At 41.7% G+C, this 15,929-nt stretch overlaps 1 protein-coding gene across 12 annotated transcripts in view; it reads right to left on the bottom strand.

Moving 5' to 3' along the window:
• Positions 1–2,096: 2,096 nt before the first annotated feature.
• MAP7D2 (MAP7 domain containing 2) overlaps positions 2,097–15,929 on the bottom strand; it is a 112,708-nt gene continuing 98,875 nt past the window's right edge. For 11 of the 12 annotated variants that reach the window (XM_081793684.1, XM_081793680.1, XM_081793683.1 and 8 more), the window contains 7 exons: positions 12,695–12,920; positions 11,822–11,926; positions 10,704–10,760; positions 10,191–10,269; positions 9,045–9,231; positions 6,124–6,396; positions 2,097–3,647 (listed from right to left, as the gene is read on the bottom strand). In XM_081793684.1, the coding sequence (XP_081649810.1) occupies positions 6,147–6,396; positions 9,045–9,231; positions 10,191–10,269; positions 10,704–10,760; positions 11,822–11,926; positions 12,695–12,920 (904 nt within the window). In that variant the 3' untranslated portion in view covers positions 2,097–3,647; positions 6,124–6,146. The remainder of the gene's footprint in view (positions 3,648–6,123; positions 6,397–9,044; positions 9,232–10,190; positions 10,270–10,703; positions 10,761–11,821; positions 11,927–12,694; positions 12,921–15,929) is intronic. The other variant, XM_081793681.1, reaches the window with a different exon arrangement.

Genomic DNA, 15,929 nt, shown 5'->3' with positions numbered 1-15,929 from the left:
ATGGAGGTTCTGGCCCTTCTCAGCTATAAGCACCTGCTCCAACAAAAACACTTCTGCTGCTCTCAGGGGCAGAAGAACCTGTCAGCTCCCGTGAGGGTACCGAACCTGAGGCCCTGGAGTCAACCCCAGATCTGTCAAATTCCAGCTGTGTGTCTCAAGGAAGTAACCCTCTCCTACCTACCTCATAGCCTGGAGAAGTCTTAAGACCACCTCGCATACAGCAGGAACTGAGGCCACGTTGACTCTTAAGGTCCATTCCTGCAGAAGCGTAAACCATGGCAAGTAGAGGCCACTGCTTCTCACCTCCTGAGATCCTGGCAAATCCTGAGGTGAGGGGAGGGTATCAATTCAAGATCTTTAGAGGCTCATACCAAGCCTTGTGTCTAAAATTTCCACTGAATTAAACTTTGAACCAAAATTGGTACCCACACCTTGGACCCTGCTCATAATTTCCTCATTATATGGGCCCTTATTCACATCCTATCAGAGATGCTAAATTCAGTTGACCCTCAGGAGACACTAAATCACATGCTATCTCTGTATAGGATGAAATAATCCACCCCCATCCCATCATACATTACATTCTTAGTCTCTTGGGTATATCACTGATCTCTATTTTCTATTCCAAATTCTATTTATCAGACTACATTGTTTTAGTTCTGGAAGTTTTATCATATATTTAGCTATTTGTTCAGGGAAATTCTCCATTTTTAAAAGCTCATTTTGTAAGTTTCTTAGCTCTGTGTTCACTCTGTTACATGTACTATACAATTATGCTTACAAGTTGCAAAACAGAAATTCCATTGACTGGGACTCGATTTGATTTACAATACTGCACAAATGTGAGGGCCACCTACTATGTCTACTTCGCACACACAGATTTTCCCATCTAGGGACATGACATGTCTTTCCATTTACATGTAATGTCCCCTGATCAAGTTTTAGATTTAGCTTATTTCTACAAACTTTCTGGGGCTTGTGGGGGTCAACTTCCTGTTTATTGTTAATGTGTAAGAAAATTACTGATTTTTCTTTAATAGTTGGCTCACCTGTGAAAGTATTCTAAGAATGAGTTTTTCACTTGTTTCTTTTTGCAGCCCCCTCCCCGCCCAAAGACTATCTGTAAGGCTCCTCTTTTCTATTGCTAAGAGTTCTCATGCTATTTTCTTACATAATTGTCTTTCTTGAACAATACTCAAGAGTGGAGATGGAGGTCACTCTGTCGTGCTCCAAAGTAACGGAGCCTCAATGCATGTTTAGAAACAAAACAGTTCCTTACACTGGCTTTCCAAATTTAGTTTACAAAGCATGTGATTAACAGAAAAGCTGTACATATGAAGAAAAATTCAGAATGTTCACAAAAAATTGCTCTTAGGAGTGCCTGGCAACCACTCTGATCCTGTGGCCAGAGCTCATGAAGACGGAAGCTACTTGTAATGCCACTGTCATAGGCCAGCATACGGAAAGAGGACAGATACTCCTGTGCACTGAACAGAGGCTTTGTCAGCAGAGCTGAGGAGGGCTGTGTTGACTGGATCCCTGGCTTCAGAGACGGCAGCCCAGAAAGTTACCATGAGGGTTCCAACATTCCCATTCCAACATGCCTTTCTGGCTCCTGGTCTTGGCTGGTATTGTCTCTCAGCCTGTATAAAAGCCGTGAATTAGATACAAAAAAAAAAAAAAAAAAAAAAAAGGCTGGTCTGGTTTTAGCTTACTGGAAAATAAAGGTCACCATACCCAATATAATTCTGTTTAAATGCCATATTGCTATGTGGAATGTTTTCATAGGTTACACTAAGTTAGCCGCATCTTAGCTAGCTAGAATTCCCTCATATCAGTGGTATGAAAGTACATCAACTTTACTGTACTTCGAAGTTCATCATTTCCTAGGGACAGCTCATCACTTAAGCTTATTTCTACAGCTGGCTGTGCTTGGAACTGACAACAGAGAAATTTTAATGAGTTTGACAGGGAAAGGACACCTACGCAGGATTTTTGGGTTTTCTCCACATAGGTTTCAGAAAATCTGATTTGGTTTCAGCACATTTCTTCATCGAGCCTACAGAAACAAACAAAACACTAGCAAGCCATCAGACTCTTCAATGAAAATGTATTTCACATTAAACACAATGAACACATCATGCACACGAGGCATCACCATGGTCACAATGGTGCTATGAGGCACAACAGATCACAACAAAACAAACATTTAGCAAAATAAAACTAAGAAAGATGGTGAGGCATTTTTTGAAAGTCAGACCATGCTATCATTTTCTGTGTGCTTGTCATAAAAGGGATTTCCCCTGATATTCAAGATCAATGGCACTGCATTATTGGAGGCATGTATTTTATTTAATATATACACATACACAAACATACACAGTTTCCATAACTGATAAAGTCTTAAACTGTAGCTGGTTTTAAAAGCACATGAACAAGATTATTATTGAGACTTCTTTTTATCTCCTGGTTGCAAACCTCAGTCAGAATTATGGATCTTTTCCAAACTCTTTATTGTACAAGAGTTTCAAAGAAGTTTTCAAACAAAAAACAGTTTCAAAGGAGGTCATTTTAATCTGAAAGTCACATTTCACCACAAGAAAAAAAATTAAGAAAACACATTATATGGCATAAAACACATGAAGTATACATTCTAGTGTCATTGTCCCTTGTTCTGATATTTTTATGTTAGTCTGTTAAAATGACATGTTGGGTCCAGTTCAGGGCCCCCTTGTTCCAGAGCACTATCATTTTCATTTGAGCCTGGTTTCATTAGAGTTGAGCAAACACAGGAGCAAACAAACAAGGGCCCCAAGATCCAAGAGAAAAACAGTAGCAACAACATGAAAACCAACCACCTGTGCATGAGCCCCACAAATCATTCAAGCTTCCTTCAGTCCAAAAGCTACTCGATGGCTTGGATATTTTAAGGGGTAACAATGACAAGATCCTTGCTAGATTCAGGTGCCCGAGTCTATAATAAAATGCATACGTGAACAGAAATAATTCCACATTGCTTAATAGTTTTCTTAATCAACCAGACAATATTCTGTCAGCCCCCCAAGGAGTAATATGGGGCAATGCATTTTGCAGGTGGCTAAGCTTAATAATAAGAAACAGCTTGATAGTAACTTCCAACAAATAAACCACAGAAAAGGGGGAAAACCCTCTGGAATTTCTTCTAAACACAGACAGGGAGATAAGCAGCCCAAGTTCAGTGTAAGTTTAAGTAGAGTTTGAGTCAATGTCTAGAATATTTACAGGAAAAGACATCTAAATGTTTATGTACTCCAACTTTGGGAATAAGAATGGTTATAAGGTGAATTTCCAACACAGAATCACCTGGGTTATTCAGAGGATCACTATGATAATAAAGTAGTATAGGAAGCACTTTATCAGCAGCTGAAGCTCATAAATAGAACTGTAACATGAAACTTCGCTAAAGCCCAACAAGGCCAATGTTTCAAGGTTTCGACCAAGAGTGGTTTCTACCAAGAGTGGCCAGTGTTTGACATACTAACTAGGGATACAGTTACATTTTCATCTAATAATTTGGAATCCAGTGATTTAGGACAACAGAAGCTTCTTCAGAGGACCAGCAGCTTGGATTTGACTACCAGCAGCTTCATGGGGTCTCCAAACACCACCTGTGTCAATCCAAAAACAAAACCAGATGAGATGAATGAAGAGACCACATTGTACCTATTCTTTCTCACTAAAATGATCACTCTGTCTGGAACTTTCTACCTTCTTGATAATTATATAGCAGTATCTTTCAATGGAAGAGCTTCAGCATTTTGGGTGGGACTATTCTATTAGGTGGCCAAATTTTCTGCAGGATACTTAATGTCCCAAGCTCTGCTTTCCAAATGGTATTGCTGCCCCTAGCCACCGTGACAACAAAAACCAACACATTTTAAGATTTCAGTGCAGAACTTATTTTAAGAAGCCAAATGCAGTCAAAACAAACAACAAAACACATGCTTATTTATGTTCACTTGTATCCTATCCTTGATTTTAAGTTTTTAATTCAGTTAACATACAGTGTTATATTAGTTTCAGGTGTACAATATAGTGACTCAATACTTCCATACATCACTTGGTGCCCATCAGAACCGGTGCACTCCATAATCCCCATACCCTATTTCCCTCATCTCCACCGCCCCCTGCTTTCCCCTCTGGTAACCATCAGTTTATTCCCTATAGTTCAGAGTCTGTTTCTTGGTTTGCCCCTTTTTCTCCTCTTTGCTCATTTGTTTTGTTTCTTAAATTCCACATGTGAGTGACATCATATGGTATTTGTCTTTTTCTGACTGAGTTATTTCACTTAGCATAATACTGACACAGTTTATTCTAAATGTTACCTGTCATACATTCCCTTTTATGTGTCAAAGGGCCACAAGTGCTTTCCTAAGAACAAGAGAAGTGAACTCTTAAGATGCACTATCTACAGCTGATAGCTGAGCACAGGAAGATGTATGCAAAATACAGTGACCTTTGGCCATGTGCCCTCCCCAACCTGTTTCCTCATTTGATTTTATTTATTTAAGTAATCTCTGCACCCACTGTGGGGCTTGAACTCATGACCCCAAGATCGAGAGTCACATGCTCCTCCAACTGAGCCACCCAGGTGCCCCAAAATAGACTTTACTATTTTAAAATAGGCTCTATGCACAACGTGGGGCTTGATCTCACAACCCCACGATCAACAGTCGTGTGCTCTTCTGACTGGGCCAGCCAGTCAGCCTGTGTTTCCTCATTTGAGAAAGAGAAAGATTGGGCTAAATCATATCAGGCATCGAAGCTGTGTTATAGGAGTGGAGCCTCATAAGAAACGAAGTGAGAGAATGCTGAGAATATAAAAATGTTTTCAGAGTCTAAAGTGGGAGGACAACTGGAATTAACTTACGAAAGGATTTGATGATAGATTCTAATTATGTTTTCGTTAATTAAAAAACAAGCCCCAAACTGAAGTAAATCCAATGTAAGGTGTGTATAACTAAATCACACAAACGCAGAGTGTTTATAACCCACTTTGACAAGAAAAAAGGCCAAAGGTGGGGAACAAAAGCTTCAGGACATAAACTTCAGCTCTCCATCTCCCCACTCCCTCAGTGTGATCCAAGAATAGATGTTTGCTTGCAAAGATTCCAGAATGGGTCAAGAGAACAGCAAATCATTTGACCCAATGCTCATCATTATATATGAATGACTGCAGATAGAATGTGGAATGTCATCGAGTAAAACTAGGGGAGAAATTCACTTTATTAATACCACCTTGTACCACTATTACAGTATTGTCTTTGCCTCTAAAAATGGTGCTACTCCAGATAGATGGTTGGTCAAGCTTGTAGCAGTGCTTCTCAACACACACACCACACACCCATCCACACACCCCCAACAGCAGGGTGGGCATGGTGGGGTGTGGCACTGAAGGCTCTCATACAAAGGATTCACTTGAAATCCATCTCAATTATTGTGTGCGCTGCAGTATATACCATATACAGGTTTCCTCCCATCTGAAAGAATGTTCCTATGAAACCTTTTGTAAGCAGAAATGCCGCAAGGTGAAGAAGCAATTAACTACTATCAACTCATATGGAAAAATTTTTGAGTGTTCCCAGACCCCCAAAATAACCTCTTAGGCTTTTCTTTTACCTTAGAATATATCTTGCTAATGGATGTGTAAAATAATATGAGAGAAAGCACAGATGCTCGCAGACACAGTGCAAAGCTATGGCGGCTGAATGCTGAGTGCAGCTCTCAGGAAGGAGTTTGACGGAGCCACTGTCCCTGTGCAGGGTGCATGCTGCCTCTCAAACAGTTCACTCCAAGACAAACACTGAAGGCTGTTGTTGCATTTTGCCTTTTTTTTTGTAAAAGTGAAAAGTCTCTTTGCACTACTTTCAGTTAATGCAAACAGGTAGTAATGCAGGTCTTTCATAAACTACATTTGGCATAATGTTAAGTTTTGAAAAATGAGTGATACCTCTATTCATATTCACATGTGTATTTTTCAAATAAAACTGACCATTCAGGACACTGAGTGATGTTTATCCCATCTTTACAAACCCCAGTTGGAGAGGTATAAATTTACACTATAACCAAAGGACTGGACTGTACCTTTCATTAAAGAGATGTATTTGTCAACAGAAGGTGTTCAGAGTATTTTCTTGGCCAGGACTGTTAAATCCTTCAATCAAGTTTTTGTTACAGTCATCCAGGCTGAGATTTTCACTGGATCGCTTGGGGTACATGGGCGGGCCAGTGAAATCTAGGAGATCTTGAAGTGCTCGGGCATTACCAGTTCCATTTTGGTCCAGAGACACCCCAGGAATCATTTCACTTACTGGTGAAAATTCTGGGATGGAGATAAGCTCTTCCTTTGAAACGGGACTGGGATGGGGGGAAGGGAGGGACAGTGAAGGAGGGAGGCAGAGAAAAATATGAAAATTAATTCTATTTACAATATTCTGTTACACTACTTTTCGAGAGAAGATGGATTTAGAGACAAAGCTGGTGTGAAACACACTATAAAAAACACAAGTTAGTTCAAATCTGAGACATTGAGAGATAGAAGCCCCCCTCCCAAGGGAAAACAAGGGAAGTGGACTGGGCAGGGCTGTGAAGGCCAAGCTCACACTGCCCACAGGAAGAAAGAAAATAAAAACCACAGGTACCAGCACTCTACTGCAGAGAAGCCAACCACTTCCAAAACCTTCAAAATGGGAAACCCAAACAGAAAGCAAATGTTAGAAGTTAAAACAGAGCTGAGGAAGGGCCCTAATCAGCACCAGGGTTCCTGGTGCTGTTTCTCTTTAGCAGTGCTACCTTGGACAAGCTGTTTTTTCTCCCTGCCAGCCGCAGTTTCCACTGCTGTACAACGAGATGAACAATCATTTCTCCCTATCGGGGTTCCTGTGAGCATGACGTGATCATACTGAGGAAGTCTGTGCAGCCTGCAGTAAATGTTCAGTTTAGGTGGGGGCCATTGTTAAGAAGGACCCCACCATGCACCCAGTCACCTGCAGAGCAAATCTCTCCCATGCTCCCTCTCTAAAGTGAGGCCCCACTCTACCCTGACTTATCTAGTTCCTGCCCAGTGGGTATGGCTCTCTCTCTCTCTTCAACCTAGAGATGGAAGAAGGAGTTTCATAGCTGGGTCAACCACAGGCCTAGCTCAGATGAGGTGGGCTGGGATGTGAGGTCCTGACCCTGGGGGTCTTTCTTAATAGCCAGAGTAAGGTTGCTGCCAAGTTTGTCTGTTCTTTTCTTCCTTGATAAGATCTGAGAGAAGAATCTACAAAAACCAGGTGAACTGAAGAAACTGAGAAAATCCATTTCCCTCATACTCAACCTAGTTACAAGGCAGTAGAAGACCTAACACCACTTGTGGTGGCTGGAGCCTGGACAAACTGCCCCATCAGCAGAAGCACCCACCCTATCTCCACCTTGCCTCACCTCCATTCCCTGGCCTTCAACAGCTGGTCAGATCGTGAGGAGGAGAAAATGCTACAAGCTTGGGTGCAACCTCCAAGAGTCACCTTTCTTTAAATGCAGAGGTGGCCACAGGAGAACTCAGAGTACACACTGAGCCCCTTCACTTTCTTGAACCCTGGCTGATGCTGTGTCTTATCGTCTTCCCCACACCCAGAGACATGAGGAATAAGTAGAGGTAGGTTCAACATGGGGAGGGGGAGAGATGCTGTGTTAATGTTTAAGATGCCTCTGCTGTTTCACCCTAGGGCCTAAGCAGATGGACAGCAATGGAGGCAAGGGTTGTCTCCATAGAATTTTTTTTTTTTTAATTTTATTTTTTTCAACGTTTTTTATTTATTTTTGGGACAGAGAGAGACAGAGCATGAACGGGGGAGGGGCAGAGAGAGAGGGAGACACAGAATCGGAAACAGGCTCCAGGCTCCGAGCCATCAGCCCAGAGCCCGACGCGGGGCTCGAACCCACGGACCGCGAGATCGTGACCCGGCTGAAGTCGGACGCTTAACCGACTGCGCCACCCAGGCGCCCCCTCCATAGAATTTGCTCTACTGGTGATGGGGTGCTGGACCCTGGGTTTGTACATATCTGGCTTAAGGCCAGGGTGCACAAGCTAGGACATTTACAATCACTGTGCCCTAGGAAAGACCCTCCTCCCCAGACCCCACCCCCAAAGAGAAAGCTGAGAATTCACAGCCAAGGAGAAAAGGTTAACCTCTGGCCACCTGGAGCTCTGGCAGAACTTTTGTAAAACACTGTCACTGCCTCCTGGCTCAGATAGCTGCCCCCACTCCAATTGCCCTGCCCAAGGCTCTCTGTTTCAGTGTCTCTGTCTCAACCACATGCTAACTGAATTTGCCTTTTGTCTGAGATTAATTTGCCAGGTGAATTGTTTTAAGATTTTAGTATCTGGAATCAGATTAGATCTTTTATCAAGTCTCCAATGACAAGACTACTTAAACATAAGACACTGGACACAGTGAGTCCTGTTGGTGCCCCACTCAGACCCCACTGATGTGTAGGCGCATCCGTCTCCCAGCTGCACAGAGAGCTGGCTGCTAATAGCTCATAGTTGCCACCCTTTCTCTGGACAACTGCCTTTGGCTGACAGGAGTCCTACGTCCACAGAAGTTACAACTGCATCCCTACCTTGGGTGACCACACTCAATGGCTGATGGGTAGAGTGGCACAAAGGCTGCCTCCCTTAATCAGACCACCCTCTAGTGGAAATTCATCCTCCAGAGCTCCCATAGGACCAGCTAAAACAGAATCCTTGCTTAGTGACTTCCCCTGCTTCATACTCCTTCCCACCCTCCACTTGCTTGTGAGAACTCTTTCCCGATAAATCCCATGCCTTAGAATACCTGTCTCAGGCTCTACTTCTAAAGAACCTGACCCAACACACTAATATACCACTGATAGCTTTTGTGAATGGCAATCGAACCTCCTTTAGTTGATTTAGGTACGTAAAAGATGAAAAAAATCAACAAAGAGGCAGTGGAGGTGTTTGGAGAAGAGATGAGGCTCACATGCAAAATAAACCAGCTTACCTCACATCCATAGACTGAACTTCTTCAGTTGAGTCATCCAGGCTGTTTGATTTCCCATCAAGGGTGTCTAGATGAACAAGTCCCCCAACTGGTTTAAGCCCATTAGAGAAAACGTCTCGAGGAAAAGTTTCTGGGGCAGTACGCCCCACACCATTAACTTCCTGGCAGGTGTTCAACCCATTTATTTCTGATTGAGAACACAAAGTCATTCTGTTAATCATAAAATACCAGAACAATGAAATAGCAGGGGAAATATATATTGAGACAATTAATTTAATCCTCTGCTTTACCAACAGTCCAACATCCTTTTGCAAAAAGAACCCGATGTCATCAGCTTCAGAGAGAAAAGAAGACAAATGACATCATCAGTGTCTGTGCAGGGCTCATGACCCACCCAGGAGGCTTGGTGTCATATACTGTGCAGGTCCCCAGGCTCTGTGTAGCATTTTCTTGGGCCCCAAGGCAAAGGAGAGATGTAGAGTACCTCTGAGATGGACATGCCTTTCTGACTTTGGCTGCCATGATATATTCACATCTAAGGAGGGGTTTTCTTTGAGAGAGAGAGAGAGAGAGGGAGAGATGGAGGGAGGGAGAGGGAGGAAGAGCGCAGAAAGAGAGAGAGCATGAATGAGAATCCCAAGCAGGCTTCACACTCAGTGAAGAGTCTGATGTGGGGCTTGATCCCATGACCCTGGGATCATGACTTAAGCCTGAATCAAGAGTTGGGACAGTCAACCAACTGAGCCACTCAGGTGCCCCTCACATCTAATGAGTTTTAAGTATACATGAGAGAGAAGAGCTGGACTGTCCAGCTCTCCTGTGTGGAAGACAGGAGAAACCACTGTAGAATAGCAGAATCGGTTCTGAATAGAACCTGATCAGCTGTTAACCTCCCTGGAAACTAGCATGGGACTCCAGGTGGCCGGCTTCCTGTGCTGGGACTATTAAAGTAACCGAAGACCCCAGAGCTTTCTGAATGGACCTGACAGACCTGTACTGGAGATGGAGACTCCCCCAGGAGGAAAACTACACAGTGCCCTTACAGGAATAATGTTCTTAAGACCCATGGGTGTTCATCCCCGCAGGAAGTGCTTTGAGCCCTCACCTGCTGAAAGGAAGAACCCAAGAACCAGCCCTCACACTCACCTATTTTGTTCGGGACAACTGGTTTTGTCTTATTTTCCACACACACAGGCAAGTGAAGCTCTACTTTTGGGTCTTCTTTCTAAAAACAGAGGGAAGGATGACTTTACATACAAAGACAAGCACTTTTGAAAAGCATCAAAGGATATTCAGAACTGTGCTGAACCATCTGCCTATTCCATGCTAATTCTTTGAATCTTCTGGGCTTATTACAAGTTAACTGTATTTCCCTTATCAATATGTCACCATTTTCTTTTTTATTCATGGACTACTGTGCCTCTCTCTGCATCCACAACCCAACTCCTCAAATTTTTTATTACCACCCTGTCTCTGAAACTCCTCTCTTAGACTCCTCTTTCCATCCAAGTACCTGTAGCCTCCTTAATCTAGCCAGGAACAAAGCAGGAAGAGTTCGTTTTTTCTGGCTGTTCCTCTCCAAGACCTACAATTCCACTGAACATACTGTGCCATTCTCCTCAGTCCATAAACTATCAAAATGGCACTCTGAACACCTACCTTCACTTCTGGAGACACATCACTCTTCCTTGTTCTCTTCATGATTTCATCTATTCTCTGGAAACCAAAAAGGACCAGGTAAGAGGACTATAATACCAAATGAACATAAAAGCAGCTGGGTCTATATGTGATTTTACATATCTCAGAAAACTCGTAAGAGAGAAATGTCAGAAGAGGATAATGAGTACAGAAAGGTTTCCATTGGTTTTGCAGATACACACCTCTGCCCTATGGACAAGGTCAAATGCTTGAAAAGTGAACTAGTATTTGGAATCGACATTCAGTTTATATCCCACCTTTTTCCTTCCTCTCCTTAGGTTACCTAAAAACAACAGATCACTACCTGCCATTCTAGAGGACCACCCTAGAGAAAGTAAGGGTGAGGTGCAGGTCATGAAGGGATGCCAGAGATTGATCTCCTAGCTCCCAGACCTAATTCAGTACAAAGCTTAGGCTGGATCTAGGACACCACGGGAATGGAGCTTTATTTATAATCAGCCTCCTTAAACCCAACTTTATCCCTAATTACATTAAATGTAAATGGACAAAAGCACCCCAATGAAAAGCCAAAGGCCATCAAACTGGATTCAAATAACAAGTCCTAACTTTATGCTGTTTACAAGAGACATATTTGTAAGGAAACACATAGGTTCAAAGTAAAAGGATGGACAAATATTTACGATGCAGACAGTGAACATAAAAAGGCTGACAAAGTGGAAAAAAAAAGTCTGACAAAGTGGACTTTAATACAATTATTAATGGAGATAGAGATATACTAATGATAAAAGGGTCAATTTAACAGGAGAATTTAATAATCTGAAATATGTATTCACCTAACAGTAGAGCTTCAAAACGTTTAAAACAAAAGTTGATAGAACTGGAAGGAGAAATGGATAAATACATAATCACAGAGAGAACTTTTAACACTCTTCTCTCAGTTACTAAGAGAACAAGATGACAGAAAACCAACAAAGATACAGAAGATGTGAACAGCACTATCAACAAATTTGACCTAATTAGACAATTCTAAGATCACTCTACCGAACAACTGCAGAACAGAACTGGATTGATTTCCTGTTCCTGCCTCACCCTAACTCCTCCTGATCCTGAGCCCTTACCTTCTTCCTCTCCAGGCGCTCCTGCTCAATCTGCAGCATGATCTGTTCTCTTTCTAGACGCATCTGTTTAGCTGCCTCCTTGGCCTTTGCTTCTGCTGCTTCCTTCTGATAGAAATAGGGAAACCAAGGCATAAACTTTACTAAGCTGAGAAAACACTGTAGTGGGATTCCCTGGGATATGCACGTGTTCTTCTACCTTATCAGCTACCTCAAAGTAGATGCTGTTCCAATATTCAGTGTGGATTTACACAGCCTGCTCTATGATGTAGTAGACACGGCTGGGCCTCACTCATATACTCTGGGTCCATCATGCAAATTACCTGCAGACAGTTTCCATACTGCCTGCCAAGGTCTTTCTGTGTCTGAGGGTAGTCTCTGGCCATGTGCACATGGCTAGGTGTTTCAGAAAGTTAATTACCCAAGGAGTGACCTTCAACCATGAGAGATAGAAGTTGGCAGATAAACAATCCAGTTTCCTCACCCCTCAGAGAGACAATTCTAAGGCATATTCCACAGTCTCTGGGAGAGTCCCAAAGGCATTAGCTCCCAGTGGTCCACAGTAAGCCACTCATCAGTGCACTTATACTGGCTTTCCTCTCACTCTCCTACCAGCTTCCTGGGATCTTCTCCCAAATAAACTCCTGGCACCCAAATTCTCATCCCAGGATCTTCCTTCTGGGGAATGTGAACTGACATACAGCAAACATTACAAACTTCACTTTTATTGCCCAAAGTAACTCATACTTAATAACCATCCCAGTTAGTTTAAGAGAAAACTTCAAGCAAACATTATGAATCATTCAAATTTAACTAATTTTACCTAATATTAACTAAAGCTCTTGAGGAGAGTCCATATGAAGACTTATACTATACCTGCTTTTCAATCATGGCTTTTTCTTGCTTTTCTTTTTCTTGTTTTTCCTTTTCTTGCTCTTCTTTTAACAACAGCTCCTCCTTGGCCTTCCTCTTAGCCTCCTCTTCTGCCTTTCTTTTTTCTTCCTCTTCCTGCCGTTTCTTTTCCTCCTCCTGCTTACGGGCTTCCTCTTCTAGGCGAAGCCTTTCCTCCTCTGCCTTTCTTTTCAATTCCTCTCTCTCCAGCCTTTTGAGAACATAACTGTTGTTAGAAGATGATGACATGCTCAAAAGGCAAACTGCCAAAGAACTGTGTGCCAACAGGAGAGCATAACACACGGCACACAGACGTGTGAACTTGAATTAGCATCCACTCAAGAAATTGACTCATCCTTCCCGGAAAGCAACTTCAGTCTATACGTTATAAAAAAAATTAACCAAGGTTGACTTTAAATTCTGTTATACAAAGAGTAATGATGTACTGATTTGAGAACACACCATAATGAAGACATAAATGCTCCCTAGTCAATCTACAAATGACCACAGTCCCACCATTCTTACTTAATGACAATTCTTTGAAAAACTAAGTGAAATATTTAAACCTAATTGAAGCTGAAAAAAACTAGAAATGTCTCAATGGCTACAACTGTGCCAGTTGGCAACTTAAAGAGCAGTGACTATGTGCTCAATAAGTTTACTTTGGGTTCTAACTGCTGTGTTAGTTCTGAAGCGGCAAGTAGAAGAAAGTATTCAACAGAACTCTTATATTTAATATAGAAATTCAAACATCTATTTCTCATTTGTATTACCAATATTTAAAAATCTTTTAGCTTTTATTCGTTGCTATATGAAAATTAAATGACATTTAGACATTTTTCATCCACAGACGAACAGTTGATGATATAATGCTAAAGAGCTCCAAGCAGTGAGGGAAAACCCTATGAAGTCTAAGCAGTTGTTTTTACATTTCTAACATTCTTCCTAGTCACAAGTGTGTCGCTTTCCTCATCTATGAAAAAATGCGAGTAATCATACTCATCTTGCAGTGTGTTACTGAATGACAATGTGACATATGGGCAAGATCAAGACTGTACCTGATTGTACCACTCACTGTGTGCCCCTTCCTTGGAAAGTCACTCAACATTTCTGATGCCCGTTAAAAAAAAATAAAACAGGAATAGCTATACTACTGGGTCCATGACATCATTGTGAGAACTAAATGATATAATGTAAGGGAAGCACTTGGCACAATACCTGGCCCTAAGAAGATTCTCAAATGCACGCCCTTGTAAGCATATCTATAAATCTGTATACTTTTCAGACATCACCTTTATACAAAAGCAGGGGTCACTAACTTACTGGGGTATTGTTACATTTTTATAAAAAGTCAGGACTTAAAAAGGATATCCTGCAGGAACTGTGGAGGCAATTAGCCTATATGTCACCAAAGAAATATTTACATTTTTTTAACGTTTATTTATTTTTGAGAGAGAGAGTGAGCATGAGTTGGGGAGGGGCAGAGAGAGGGAGACAGAGGATCCAAAGAAGGCTCTTCACTGTAAGCACAGAGTCTGATGTAGGGCTCAAACTCACAAACTGTGAGATCATGACCTGAGCTGAAATCAAGAGTCGGATGCTTAAATGACTGAGCCACCCAGGCGCCCCCACCCCACCCCCACCAAAGAAATATTTTAAAAGGTAAAGAGATACTTAGAGACATTAGCCCAGGACTATAATAGTATGTAACATATTCTATATTTGCCAAGACTGTGATGCCTAAAAGCACTGCTGGAACAATGGAAATTATTAACAAATATTCTAGGGAACTCTGGCCAAGAGCATTATGGGGCCTAATCAGAAAGAAACTCCAGTTCTTAGATTCCTCAATGGAAGACTAAGTATGTCTAACACAAGATTATCAAAATGTCAATAACAAAGTTTATCCTAAGATTAAACAGGACACTATTTTAGTTCCTAACCCTCACCTGATGAGATGGTTTTAATTGTCCCCAAGGAACTAATACATAAAGGATACAGTGTTTATGAATTAATGCACAAGCTACTTCATCTTTAGCTTCAGGATCTGAAAAGCGTTCTGTTTCTTCTGTTTCACCATGAGGACTTCAGAGGTGCCCAATGCATACACAAACAGTAAGTAACACATCCCCTTGGCTCCAAAGTCTCCATAATCTCTATCATTATGCACAACACACATTCCTCCTCCCCACAGGCCCATTAGCTCTACCTTGTCCCTCCTGTTACAGACAGAATACCCTCCATTAACCAAACTCTGCTTTCTCCAAATTAGGTCAAAACTAGCTTCCCGCGTGAAACCGAGTCCCTCAATATCCTCTCCAAGGATGAGTATTCTTTATCTGCTTAAAAAAACAGACAACATGGATTTGGTCATTTCTCCACAGTCATGCTGCTGCAGACTGCCCCACCCCCTTGCCCTTGCCATCATTACCAAGTTCCTTCTGGAGTTCACAACTCCAGAACTGCATGCAGTTCTCTCACCCCTCTGTTTGTATTCCTGTCACCTACTCCAAACCCATCCCCCTTCCTTGCCAGGGAGAAAGTACCAAAAACCTATGCATCATGGTCATCATTCAACATTTAGCAGATACATCCTTTATCCCTGTCACTGGCCGCTGGTGAGGGTCTTGCACATCTCTGACACATGCTCAGCCTTGAACTACTTACTCCATCCGTGGACAAGGATGGGGGTTTTGCTATTCTCTCCTGTGTGCTTAAAAGTTTTCATTAAAAAAACAAAAAACAAAAAACAGGCCTTCCTAAAGAAGGAAGAAAGAGCTCAGATACACAACCTAACCTTACACCGTAAGGAGCTGGAAAAAGAACAGCAAATAAAACCCAAAACCAGCAGAAGACAGGAAATAATAAAGATTAGAGCAGAAATTAATGCTGTCGAAACCAAAAAAAAAAACAAAAAACAAAAAAACAAAAACCAGTAGAACAGATCAATGAAACCAGAAGCTGGTTCTTTGAAAGAATTAACAAAATTGATAAACCACTAGCCAGTTTGGTCAAGGAAAAAAAGGAAAGGACCCAAATAAGTAAAATCAAGAATGAAAGAGAAATCACAACCAACACAACAGAAATAAAAACAATAATGAGAGAATATTATGAGCAATTATATACCAATAAAACGGGCAATCTGGAAGAAATGGACAAATTCCTAGAAACATATACACTACCAAAACTGAAACAGGAAGAAATAAAAAATTTAAACAGA

This window comes from Panthera onca, chromosome X, assembly GCF_046562875.1.
Source record: "Panthera onca isolate mPanOnc1 chromosome X, mPanOnc1 haplotype 2, whole genome shotgun sequence".
In the NCBI taxonomy this organism is placed as follows: Eukaryota; Metazoa; Chordata; class Mammalia; order Carnivora; family Felidae; genus Panthera; species Panthera onca.
This window is presented reverse-complemented; position numbering and strand designations above follow the sequence as displayed.